General features: G+C 44.4%; 1 protein-coding gene across 1 annotated transcript in view; it reads right to left on the bottom strand.

Annotated features, from left to right (window-relative positions):
- Window positions 1-10,815, bottom strand: part of LOC115152753 (sprouty-related, EVH1 domain-containing protein 2-like) — a 36,456-nt gene extending 25,641 nt beyond the window's left edge. The window contains exon 1 of the mRNA XM_029697535.1: window positions 10,336-10,815. Within this exon, the coding sequence (XP_029553395.1) occupies window positions 10,336-10,361 (26 nt within the window). The 5' untranslated portion in view covers window positions 10,362-10,815. The remainder of the gene's footprint in view (window positions 1-10,335) is intronic.
- Between the last annotated feature and the right edge of the window lie 2,837 nt (window positions 10,816-13,652).

Genomic DNA, 13,652 nt, shown 5'->3' with positions numbered 1-13,652 from the left:
TCAGGTAGACTGTATGATGGGATTCTAATCTGTTACCTGGGCCTGCTTCAGGTAGACTGTATGATGGGATTCTAATCTGTTACCTGGGCCTGCTTCAGGTAGACTGTATGATGGGATTCTAATCTGTTACCTAGGCCTGCTTCAGGTAGACTGTATGATGGGATTCTAATCTGTTACCTGGGCCTGCTTCAGGTAGACTGTATGATGGGATTCTAATCTGTTACCAGGGCCTGCTTCAGGTAGACTGTATGATGGGATTCTAATCTGTTACCTGGGCCTGCTTCAGGTAGACTGTATGATGGGATTCTAATCTGTTACCTGGGCCTGGTTCAGGTAGACTGTATGATGGGATTCTAATCTGTTACCAGGGCCTGCTTCAGGTAGACTGTATGATGGGATTCTAATCTGTTACCAGGGCCTGCTTCAGGTAGACTGTATGATGGGATTCTAATCTGTTACCTGGGCCTGCTTCAGGTAGACTGTATGATGGGATTGTAATCTGTTACCTGGGCCTGCTTCAGGTAGACTGCATGATGGGTTTCTAATCTGTTACCTGGGCCTGCTTCAGGTAGACTGTATGATGGGATTCTAATCTGTTACCAGGGCCTGCTTCAGGTAGACTGTATGATGGGATTCTAATCTGTTACCAGGGCCTGCTTCAGGTAGACTGTATGATGGGATTATAATCTGTTACCTGGGCCTGCTTCAGGTAGACTGCATGATGGGTTTCTAATCTGTTACCTGGGCCTGCTTCAGGTAGACTGTATGATGGGATTCTAATCTGTTACCAGGGCCTGCTTCAGGTAGACTGTATGATGGGATTCTAATCTGTTACCAGGGCCTGCTTCAGGTAGACTGTATGATGGGATTCTAATCTGTTACCTGGGCCTGCTTCAGGTAGACTGTATGATGGGATTCTAATCTGTTACCTGGGCCTGGTTCAGGTAGACTGTATGATGGGATTCTAATCTGTTACCTGGGCCTGCTTCTTTTCATTTGCTCTAGTTGCCTCCCCCTTGCAGACCTGAAGGGCAGACCCATTCTGTGTGATAGAGATAGAGGCAGTGAGGCCAGCTGTAGACCTGAAGGGCAGACCCATTCTGTGTGATAGAGATAGAGGCAGTGAGGCCAGCTGCAGACCTGAAGGGCAGACCCATTCTGTGTGATAGAGGCAGTGAGGCCAGTTGCTGACCTGAAGGGCAGACCCATTCTGTGTGATAGAGATAGAGGCAGCGAGGCCAGCTGCAGACCTGAAGGGCAGATCCATTCTGTGTGATAGAGATAGAGGCAGTGAGGCCAGCTGCAGACCTGAAGGGCAGACCCATTCTGTGTGATAGAGATAGAGGCAGCGAGGCCAGCTGCAGACCTGAAGGGCAGATCCATTCTGTGTGATAGAGATAGAGGCAGTGAGGCCAGCTGCAGACCTGAAGGGCAGACCCATTCTGTGTGATAGAGGCAGCGAGGCCAGTTGCTGCACCACGGGGACTGGTAGACTACCTACAGACAGACTGGGGTCAGTTATGGACATAGAGGTTGGCTGATCTACTCATATTCCTAGTTTGCATATGATATACAATAGCCGTATCATGACAGGCTAATTATAGGAAGAACCATTCTAGTCATATTGATCATTCTGATTATAGGAAGAACCATTCTAGTCATATTGATCATTCTGATTATAGGAAGACCCATTCTAGTCATATTGATCATTCTGATTATAGGAAGACCCATTCTAGTCATATTGATCATTCTGATTATAGGAAGACCCATTCTAGTCATATCAGGGCCCCAAACAATGGCTTTTCATTGTATTTCTGTAAGGTTCTCTATCAGGGCCCCATACGATGGATTTTCATTGTTTTACTATTACTGATAATGGAAGTTAGCTGTTTTGCAAGCCGACAGTGCTTTACGGCTAAAAGGCAGTATGTGTGTATGTATAAAAGTATGTAAACTGACCATTTGTTCCAAATTCCAATACTTCCATATTATATTTTGCATCTAATTTGCCTTATAATCCCACCTAGGGCTCTGAAGTGTAAAATGGGGGTGCTGGGGCAATTCTATCTAATGTCAATGTGTGCATAGTTTTTCAAATATAGCCTATCCTATTGGTTTGATTGAGGTTTGGGTAACCTCAGGCCCTAGATCTGTCCTGACTGCCTTGGGAATTGTTGTTCACCCTAAGTGACTCGCCTGCAAAGTGTTCTATTCACTTTCTACAGGGATAATGGTGTGAATGGCAGTTTTTATCCAGGCCTGCTGTGTTGACATGCGTCGTGACATCTATTCTATGCAAAGGGCCCTGAACTATCATTTCAATTGGATCTAAACTTTCCAATTTGGCAAATATGTGATATAGCTTTGGCTCCATGAAGAGGTTTTAAACATCTGTTTATTTTCAATATGGGTTCTCATGTTTGTTCTTGTAATGGATTTATTTTCCATACGGGTCATGGATTTATTTTCCATACGGGTCCTCATGTTTGTTCTTGTAATGGATTTATTTTCCATATGGGTCATGGATTTATTTTCCATATGGGTTCTCATGTTTGTTCTTGTAATGGATTTATTTTCCATATGGGTTCTCATGTTTGTTCTTGTAATGGATTTATTTTCCATATGGGTTCTCATGTTTGTTCTTGTAATGGATTTATTTTCCATATGGGTTCTCATGTTTGTTCTTGTAATGGATTTATTTTCCATATGGGTTCTCATGTTTGTTCTTGTAATGGATTTATTTTCCATACGGGTTCTCATGTTTGTTCTTGTCATTGATTTGCTCAACTCCTGCGTCCTCGCTCCTGAGTCCTCTCTTGTATCCTTTTGAAAAGGTCAAAGGTAATCGAGGAGAGGGGAAGTGGATGAAAATGCTCCTTTATGAAATTAGACTCTCCTCCACTTGTGTGTCATTATACAAATGAAGTTTACAGGGGTGGAATAAATGTATAAAGTGATTAAAAACAAATGAAGTTAATTGTGCAAGACGTTTTGTAGATAAAACGATAAGTACCATAGTGTTTTTAAAATGTTGGCATGCTTTTCTCCTCTGACGAAACAACAGCTGAATCAAAGGGGGCGTGACAAATTTCAAAACTCTTCCGTGAAGGACTCAGGTAGGATACACATGACTATCCTCGATGAAAGGTGGCTATTGAGGACGGGAGGACTCTCTTCCGTTCACCAACTAACTCAATTGATATCTCCTCCACCACTCGGCCACTTATCGGTTTCCGGGTCACGGAGGAGCGAGGACAAAGGGTGGAGGATGGACTTATGCCCAAATGAGAAAAGGCCAGAGAGGGCAGGGAGTCACCTTGGTAACGTCAGCTTCCGTCCGGAATAAGGTAACAGGGAAAAACACTTTTTCCAAATGGGAATTTAGTGAGAGTTGTTGATGTCACACAGCTGGCAGGGAAGGGCGGACATAGAATGACTGAAAGCTGGGGCTTGTTCACATGGAGGTACTATGTCATAGAACGATCAGATAGAAATACATCATATAGAACAAACATTCTGTGTCATATGGAATGGGACTATATAGAGCAGTTCTGTCCTGCTGGCTCAGACTAGAAGGACTTTAGGGGGTTGGAAGCTTGGTTTGCTATTGACTGGGATTATTTGACCGCTCTCACGTGTGTGTGACACACAGTCCAGTTATTACCTCTGTACAGGTGAAGAAAGACTGTCTGCCTGGACATGTGAGGGTTGTCAATAACTACAGCTGACAGTTATTGGATGCAACTTTCCCACGGGAGCCTGGAGTGTCAATAATCTCCAATGAACTCACCTCACCTCATCCAAGACCAATGGTAACTTGGACTCTCTCTTGTTCTCATTCTCGCTCTCCCCATCTGGCTCTCACTCTCTCTCTCTTTCTGTGTGTCTCTCTCTCTCTCTGTCTCTCTTTCTGTGTCTGTCTCTCTCTTTATGTGTGTGGTGGGCGGCAGGTAGCCTAGTGGTTAGAGCGTTGGGCCAGTAACCAGCAGGTAGCCTAGTGGTTAGAGCGTTAGGCCAGTAACCAGCAGGTAGCCTAGTGGTTAGAGCGTTAGGCCAGTAACCAGCAGGTAGCCTAGTGGTTAGAGTGTGGGACCAGTAACCAGCAGGTAGCCTAGTGGTTAGAGCGTTGGGCCAGTAACCAGCAGGTAGCCTAGTGGTTAGAGCGTTGGGCCAGTAACCAGCAGGTAGCCTAGTGGTTAGAGCGTTGGACCAGTAACCAGCAGGTAGCCTAGTGGTTAGAGCGTTGGACTAGTAACCAGCAGGTAGCCTAGTGGTTAGAGCGTTGGGCCAGTAACCAGTAGGTAGCCTAGTGGTTAGAGCGTTGGGCCAGTAACCAGCAGGTAGACTAGTGGTTAGAGCGTTGGGTCAGTAACCAGCAGGTAGCCTAGTGGTTAGAGCGTTGGACCAGTAACCAGCAGGTAGCCTAGTGGTTAGAGCGTTGGGCCAGTAACCAGCAGGTAGACTAGTGGTTAGAGCGTTGGGCCAGTAACCAGCAGGTAGCCTAGTGGTTAGAGCGTTGGACCAGTAACCAGCAGGTAGCCTAGTGGTTAGAGCGTTGGGCCAGTAACCAGCAGGTAGCCTAGTGGTTAGAGCGTTAGGCCAGTAACCAGCAGGTAGCCTAGTGGTTAGAGCGTTGGACCAGTAACCAGCAGGTAGCCTAGTGGTTAGAGCGTTGGGCCAGTAACCAGCAGGTAGACTAGTGGTTAGAGCGTTGGGTCAGTAACCAGCAGGTAGCCTAGTGGTTAGAGCGTTGGACCAGTAACCAGCAGGTAGCCTAGTGGTTAGAGCGTTGGGCCAGTAACCAGCAGGTAGCCTAGTGGTTAGAGCGTTGGACCAGTAACCAGCAGGTAGCCTAGTGGTTAGAGCGTTGGACCAGTAACCAGCAGGTAGCCTAGTGGTTAGAGCGTTGGGCCAGTAACCAGCAGGTAGCCTAGTGGTTAGAGCGTTGGACCAGTAACCAGCAGGTAGCCTAGTGGTTAGAGCGTTGGACCAGTAACCAGCAGGTAGCATAGTGGTTAGAGCGTTGGAACAGTAACCAGCAGGTAGCCTAGTGGTTAGAGCGTTGGAACAGTAACCAGCAGGTAGCCTAGTGGTTAGAGCGTTGGACCAGTAACCAACAGGTAGCCTAGTGGTTAGAGCGTTGGACTAGTAACCAGCAGGTAGCCTAGTGGTTAGAGCGTTGGGCCAGTAACCAGCAGATAGCCTAGTGGTTAGAGTGTTGGACCAGTAACCAGCAGGTAGCCTAGTGGTTAGAGCATTGGACTAGTAACTGAAAGGTTGCTGGATTGAATCCCTGAGCTGACAAGGTAAAATTCTGTCGTTCTGCCCCTGAACAAGGCAGTTAACCCACTGTTCCCCGGGTGCTGTGGATGTCGATTAAGGCAGCCCCCCCACCTCTCTGATTCAGAGGGGTTGGGTTAAATGCAGAAGACACATTTCAGTTGAAAGCATTCAGTTGTACAACTGACTAGGTATCCCCCTTTCTGTGTCTGTCTCTCTCACTCTTTCTGTGTCTGTCTTGCTCTTTCTGTGTCTGTCTCTCTCACTCTTTCTTTGTCTGTCTGTCTTGCTCTTTCTGAGTCTGTCTCTCTCACTCTGTGTCTCTCTCTCACTCTTTCTGTGTCTCTCTTGCTCTTTCTGTGTCTGTCTTGCTCTTTCTGTGTGTCTTGCTCTTTCTGTGTGTCTTGCTCTTCCTGTGTCTGTCTCTCTGACTCTTTCTGTCTCTCTCACTCTTTCTGTGTCTGTCTCTCTCACTCTTTCTGTCTCTCTCACTCTTTCTGTGTCTGTCTCTCTTGCTCTTTCTGTGTGTCTTGCTCTTTCTGTGTCTCTCTCTCTCACTCTTTCTGTCTCTCTCACTCTTTATGTGTCTGTCTCTCTCACTCTTTCTGTCTCTCTCCCTCTTTCTGTCTCTCTCCCTTCCTCTATTATCCTCTAATTCAGGAACCAGTGTTTCCCCTAGATTCTTTTCCAGGTGGTGTGCACAGGCCCCTACTCCTTGCTATGTTGTGTTTTCTGTTTTTTGTTGTCTATGATGCTCTATGACATATAGATATGTTGATTGGAGCTGAACGAGCTGAGAAAATAATATACTTTTTTCCCGAATGCTAGAAAGACGCATAGAAATAGCATCAACTGTGTTCTGAGAGGCTTTTCCTTTCTAATCATTCTGCTTCTATAAAGACATGGCCCAACTCATTCCTAGACAGACAGACAGACAGACAGACAGACAGACAGACAGACAGACAGACAGACAGACAGACAGACAGACAGACAGACAGACAGACAGACAGACAGACAGACAGACAGACAGTGACTGACTGAGTGAGTGACAGACAGACAGACAGACAGACAGACAGACAGACAGACAGACAGACAGACAGACAGTGACTGAGTGAGTGAGTGAGTGACAGACAGACAGACAGACAGACAGACAGACAGACAGACAGACAGACAGACAGACAGACAGACAGACAGTGAGTGAGTGACAGACAGACAGTGACTGAGTGAGTGACAGACAGACAGTGACTGAGTGAGTGACAGACAGACAGTGACTGAGTGAGTGACAGACAGACAGTGACTGAGTGAGTGACAGACAGACAGTGACTGAGTGAGTGACAGACAGACAGTGACTGAGTGACAGACAGACAGTGACTGAGTGAGTGAGTGACAGACAGTGATGTGAGTGACAGACAGACAGTGACTGAGTGAGTGACAGACAGACAGTGACTGAGTGAGTGACAGACAGACAGTGACTGAGTGAGTGAGTGACAGACAGACAGTGACTGAGTGAGTGAGTGACAGACAGTGACTGAGTGACAGACAGACAGACAGTGACTGAGTGAGTGACAGACAGACAGTGACTGAGTGACAGACAGACAGTGACTGAGTGAGTGAGTGACAGACAGTGATGTGAGTGACAGACAGACAGTGACTGAGTGAGTGACAGACAGACAGTGACTGAGTGAGTGACAGACAGACAGACAGTGACTGAGTGAGTGAGTGACAGACAGACAGTGAGTGAGTGACAGACAGACAGTGACTGAGTGAGTGACAGACAGTGAGTGAGTGACAGACAGTGACTGAGTGAGTGACAGACAGACAGTGACTGAGTGAGTGAGTGACAGACAGACAGTGACTGAGTGAGTGACAGACAGACAGTGACTGAGTGACAGACAGACAGTGACTGAGTGACAGACAGACAGTGACTGAGTGAGTGACAGTGACTGAGTGAGTGACAGACAGTGAGTGAGTGAGTGAGTGAGTGACAGTGAGTGACAGACAGTGACTGAATGAGTGACAGACAGACAGTGACTGAGTGAGTGACAGACAGTGACTGAGTGACAGACAGACAGTGACTGAGTGACAGACAGACAGTGACTGAGTGAGTGACAGACAGACAGTGACTGAGTGAGTGACAGACAGTGACTGAGTGAGTGACAGACAGTGACTGAGTGAGTGACAGACAGTGACTGAGTGAGTGACAGACAGTGAGTGAGTGACAGACAGACAGTGACTGAGTGAGTGACAGACAGACAGTGACTGAGTGAGTGAGTGACAGACAGACAGTGACTGAGTGAGTGACAGACAGTGACTGAATGAGTTACAGACAGACAGTGACTGAGTGAGTGAGTGACAGACAGACAGTGACTGAGTGAGTGACAGACAGTGACTGAGTGACAGACAGACAGTGACTGAGTGAGTGAGTGACAGACAGACAGTGACTGAGTGAGTGACAGACAGTGACATGCACAGATCATATGCGCTGATTGTGTTTACGTGTCCTAATCATTTGTCAAACTGCTCAGAAAACAGGCTGTTTTAATCACCGTATGCTTACTTTGATTTTGACCTTTAATCCGATTGCTGTAATAGGATCAGATAACTTTTGACAAACTTGGCCCTGAGCATTTGGCCTGGCCTGCTGTGTGTAAGGACAACACTTCCTGTCTTTATTGTTTGGTAGCAGCTCTAATGGCCCTCATGTCAAGGCAGCAAGGCCCCTGGCTGTAGCTATGCACGGTGAATGGGACGCGCTGAAGGTTACAGCTTTTATGAATGGGCGAGCATCACGCGACTGCCCCGCAGACTTCCCCTCCTGTGCCCTTCGCCCTTCCGACAGCTATCTGGATCTGCATGACTGACATTCTGCAGAGCCTGTCTCTGCTTTCAAAGCAATAGGCCAGGCCTACCTATGATTCAGCACGCACACACAGTATTATAAAGGTGAATAGCCTATTGGATATTGCCAATAAAGGACAATGTCAATTGATGCCATTAATAATAGGCTCGAATAAACCAAAATAGGACTTGCCAACAAGAAAGATCTTGCCTAGAAATGAAAAAATTACAAGTAGGCCAATACATCAAACATTATGTTATGTTAGTCTACTAGAAAACTAACTGAACTGCATAGCCTAAACCAGTGGTTCTCCCAGTGTGTGTGTGTGTGTGTTTTAAGGAACTCAGTCAGGCTTTCATCTTACTCTTGAATGTTGTAAAAGCAGAATGCACAAGGTGAAACCAGTTTTCCTCTCGTCATGTCAGCCATTGCAGACCTTAGAGAGCCATTTAGTTCGGTGTTTTAGCCCAAATATCACATAATACACAGACTTACCAAAATATATAGAACTGCAAGACATTTTGTTTTAAAACTTCTAAATGTTCTACACAAAACAATTCTATTCAATACAACTCATGCCAAAATGTGTAGAATTTCAGGGGAAAAGCTTGACCTGCACCATTTTCTCTCCACCAACAAGAAGGTTGTGAACACTTTGTATCATGAATGTTCCCCAATGCTGGAAGGGGAGACTGAGTGACACAGTTTGGGAATCCCTGGCCTAAACCACATTAAAACGATCCCAAGACAAAACTTAGAAAGCTACATGCCAAGACTATTGAAGAGCCTCTGTTTACATTTCAAATGCTTTCGATTTGAGCAAGATAAAGGAAGGCAGGGCACAATGATTCAGACTTTATGAATAGCCTGGGGTTGGCACAGGCTACAAAGAAACTGGAATTACGATCCAACGTTACAATAATGACACGCAATTCTACGCGTCCATAGACTTTAAAAAACGGGCTGATGTTGTCAGGTCATCTTTGCGAGACAAGCCCTGTCGTCCTCGATTGGTGTTTTTATGAATGAAACGTGCTCCCGGGGAGACTTCTTCCCCTAGTCACAGTTTGAAGCGAACATACTTTCAAACGATGGCCTAAACACAAATAAACAAACGAATATCTACAAAGAGACAAAAGTCGACCGTCTCTGTTCCATCAGTAGATATAATGTAGTTGTTTGGAACTTGGTTCCATGTTAAAAGGCCCGACTGCTGCTAATCTCTTCACAACATGTTTCCGGTCCGCCCACGCTGCAACCACCCCCTTTAACGCTTATGTAAATGAGAGCGATTGTAAAAAGAGATGGTGGATGGGGCATATCGGATATCTCACATCCTCCTTCCGAAAAGACTTCCCCCAGCCACAGCTTCAACAAACAAACACACAACGGTGACCTAAACGAATGTTGCATAGGCTACGAGACAATATCAACGGCAAAGTAACGACAACCGACAGGCTCTGTTCCATCCGTGGACAGAAGAACTTTTAGAGCGCTACAGTTTAAAAGGCCCTACTGCTGATTTCTTTACAACATGTTTCCGATCCACCCACCCACGCTGCAACCACCACCCCACCTCCCCCCTCCTCTCCCTCCGCAAGACAGAATCAGTAGACTAGAACGAGGCGGGGGCCCTAAACCCCCCCTAGTCCTCTTCTGCTTTCACTGTCAATATATAGCCGAATCCCCCATGCCACAGACCATTTTCAAACTTTGTAAAAAGACCATTTTTTAAACTGAAACGAAACAGATCCACACGGCATTCGTTTCCAACAAATAAAATGTAACTTCGTTGAGCATTTCTCAAAGGGAATATATATTTTGGAGTCCATATTTACTACCCTAGGATGTGTGTTTGCAATTTGACAATCGCTCCATCTGTTGCAGGCTGCCTGGCCAGACAGGTTAACGTTAGTACAACGCAATGTCCTACTAGCCCGGGTCCAAAATCTGTGCCATGTGATATTATGGGCACATTTTCTACTAGCCCGGTCTAAAAAGTAACCTACTTGCCTCCGGCTATCTTAATTTTGAACTGTTGTTTGAAATACTGAAAATGTTCAACTCTGCCGGATAATCATAGTTTAGTCCAGACCTACTGTGTCATATAGTCCTTTTATTGTATTCTTGTTTGATTTGCTTTCAACGCTTTGCGATTCTTTCTGCCTAATGAAAAGCGCGAATGAAGTTTATTACATTGTTATTATAATACTTACTCGTTTGGGTGTGTTTCTTCTATCATTTTCTCGTTTCAGCTGAAATAATAATATCCCAATGCGGGTGCATACTTTTTGCTGGTCATTTTTCTCAACCCCTGTCCTCAGTCCTTCCCGGTCTATTCCGCACAGAAGCCTGTCTTTCCGCTGCCTTTGTGTGAATACACACCGCTCTTTGCTTCAGTCTTACACTACAGTAGGTCTCTCTCTCTGCTGTCCTTTTCTTGTCAAGACAACCAGTTGCTTGTGTGAAATAAAGATTCTCCGAAAGTTTATAATCCTTAAGTTAATACGGTGAAGTAAAAAATGTGCCTCCTAAATTCTGGGGGCCCGGTTTTCGACGCTGAACGGGCACTGGCGTTACCGAGGGGTGGCCCCGCTAGAGCCCCATCGCTCGCTACTCCATGTTGGATTGTGCAGGCACCCCTACGTCACTGCCGACACCGGCGAAGGGAGATGCCGAGTTCAAAACAACTGGGAACTGGGAACTCGGAAAGCTCCGACTTCCGACTTTAGTACGTCCAAGACTTCTGGAATTCCAGTTCGGCCTTTTTCTGGAGCTCCGACTTTCCAAACTGAAGATCACTGACGTCATGATTTGACCTCATATTTTCCAAGTTCACAGTTGTCTTGAAAGCGCCAGAGCAGAGTGTCCTCACTAGTTACCACAAACAAAACGTCATAAACCCAGCCTATTTCTACAATGTCTCTTCTTAAAATGGCATTTTAAACCTAACCTTAACACACTGCTAAACTTATGACTAACATTCATCTTAAATTAATACTGAAAAGTAAATGTTAGTTTTCATGAATTGTTATGATATAGCCACATTTCTATGATATTTTGACTTTGTGGCTGTGGTAACTAGTGGAAACCCAGAGAGTGACGCCACGTTCAGAATTACTGGGAACTCGGAACTCTCCAACTTCCGACTTCAGTGCGTTGAAAACAACTGGGAACTCAGGAAAAAAACGAGCTCCGACTGTCCAACTCTTAATAATTGTAAGTCTGTGTGCGTCATTTCAGACAAACAGCGAAGGAAAGAGAATGTTTGGCATTGCGTCTCGTGGGTAATGATAGAAGAGAAGCATGGAGAGGCCAGAGAAAGCCAGACTTGTAAATTGGGCTAAGGAACAGAAGGTAGTCACCAAGTGACTACCTCATGAAGCTTGTTGAGAGAATGCCAAGAGTGTTCAAAGCTGTCATCAAGGCAAAGGATGGATATTTGAAGAATCTCAAATATAAAGTATATTTTGATTTGTTTAACACTTTTTTTAACACTACATGATTCCATATGTGTTATTTCATAGTGTTGATGTCTTCACTATTATTTTACATTGCAGAAAATAGTAAAAATAAAGAAAAACCCTTGAATGAGTAGGTGTTCTAAAACTCTTGACCGGTAGTGTATAGATATTTGATGAAACATTGACTTTGGCCTTTACTGCAACAGCCCACAGAAACATACTGAATAACACATTCATAAACAGCAAAAAAAGTAACAAAAATAAATAATAAGGAAACAAGTTATGAAGTGTCTGTCCTGTATCTCAGAGATATAAGAAAACTTAGGGGATAAAAATATGTGTGGCGCATTTGACCCAGATTTGACACCCTCACACATTTTTATGAATGCACCATTGAGAGCATCCTGTCTGGCTGTATCACCGCCTGGTACACAGCCTCAGGGCTCTCCAGAGGGTGGTGCGGTTAGCCCAACACATCACCGGGAGCACACTGCCTGCCCTTCAGGACATCTACAACACCCGGCGTCACAGGAAGGCCAAGAAGATCATCAAGGACCTCAGCCACCCGAGCCACGGCCTGTTCACCCCACTATCACCCAGAAAGCGAGGTCAGTACAGTTGCATTAAAGCTTGGACTGAGAGTTTGAAAAACAGCTTCTATCTCAAGCCCATCAGACTGTTACATTGCCATCACTAACTAACTGGCCTCCACCCAGTAATTGCCCTGAACTTAGTCACTGTCACTAGCCGGGTACCACCCGGTTACTCATCCCTGCACCTTAGAGGCTGCTGCCCTATGTACATAGACATGAAACTACTGGCCACTTTAATAATGTTTACATACTGTTTTAGGTGTATATGCTGTATTCTAGTCTAGGCTCATCCCATTCAAGAGGCCCACAATGGAAATAAGTCCCAGACTGTATTGTGTGTTATCCTCCATGATTTAACAATGGAAATAAGTCCCAGACTGTATTGTGTGTTATCCTCCATGATTTAACAATGGAAATAAGTCCCAGACTGTATTGTGCGTTATCCTCCATGATTTAACAATGGAAATAAGTCCCAGACTGTATTGTGCGTTATCCTCCATGATTTAACAATGGAAATAAGTCCCAGACTGTGTTGTGTGTTATCCTCCATGATTTAATAATGTAAATAAGTCCCAGACTGTGTTGTGTGTTATCCTCCATGATTTAACAATGGAAATAAGTCCCAGACTGTATTGTGTGTTATCCTCCATGATTTAACAATGGAAATAAGTCCCAGACTGTATTGTGCGTTATCCTCCATGATTTAATAATGGAAATAAGTCCCAGACTTTATTGTGCGTTATACTCCATGATTTAATAATGGAAATAAGTCCCAGACTTTATTGTGCGTTATACTCCATGATTTAATAATGGAAATAAGTCCCAGACTTTATTGTGCGTTATACTCCATGATTTAATAATGGAAATAAGTCCCAGACTTTATTGTGCATTATCCTCCATGATTTAACAATGGAAATAAGTCCAACTTTATTGTGTGTTTCCTCCATGATTTAACTCGTGCATGTAATGCTTTTTCAAGTTTTATGGGTGCTTGTTTTTTTTTAAATGGTCGAATTAATAAACTAAGCTATTTAACTATTGCTGTACATATATTGTTCTTCAGGTATACTACATATTCTATCCACATACTGTTCTTCAGGTATACTACATATTCTATCCACATACTGTTCTTTAGATATACTACATATTCTATCCACATACTGTTCTTCAGGTATACTACATATTCTATCCACATACTGTTCTTCAGATATACTACATATTCTATCCACATACTGTTCTTTAGATATACTACATATTCTATCCACATACTGTCCATAATGTCTATACATCCCAACACATATACATATATATTACATTAAAGTACAGATGCCCCCAAAAACGACTTAAGTAGTACCTTAAAATATTTTTTACTTAAGTACTTTACACCACTGCACAATTGACACACAGTTTTTCCACAAATACTACACATTCCTTTGTCCAATGTTCTCCTGCTCATTTCTCACATGTCGGGAATCT

This window comes from Salmo trutta, chromosome 18, assembly GCF_901001165.1.
Source record: "Salmo trutta chromosome 18, fSalTru1.1, whole genome shotgun sequence".
Lineage (NCBI taxonomy): Eukaryota > Metazoa > Chordata > Actinopteri > Salmoniformes > Salmonidae > Salmo > Salmo trutta.
This window is presented reverse-complemented; position numbering and strand designations above follow the sequence as displayed.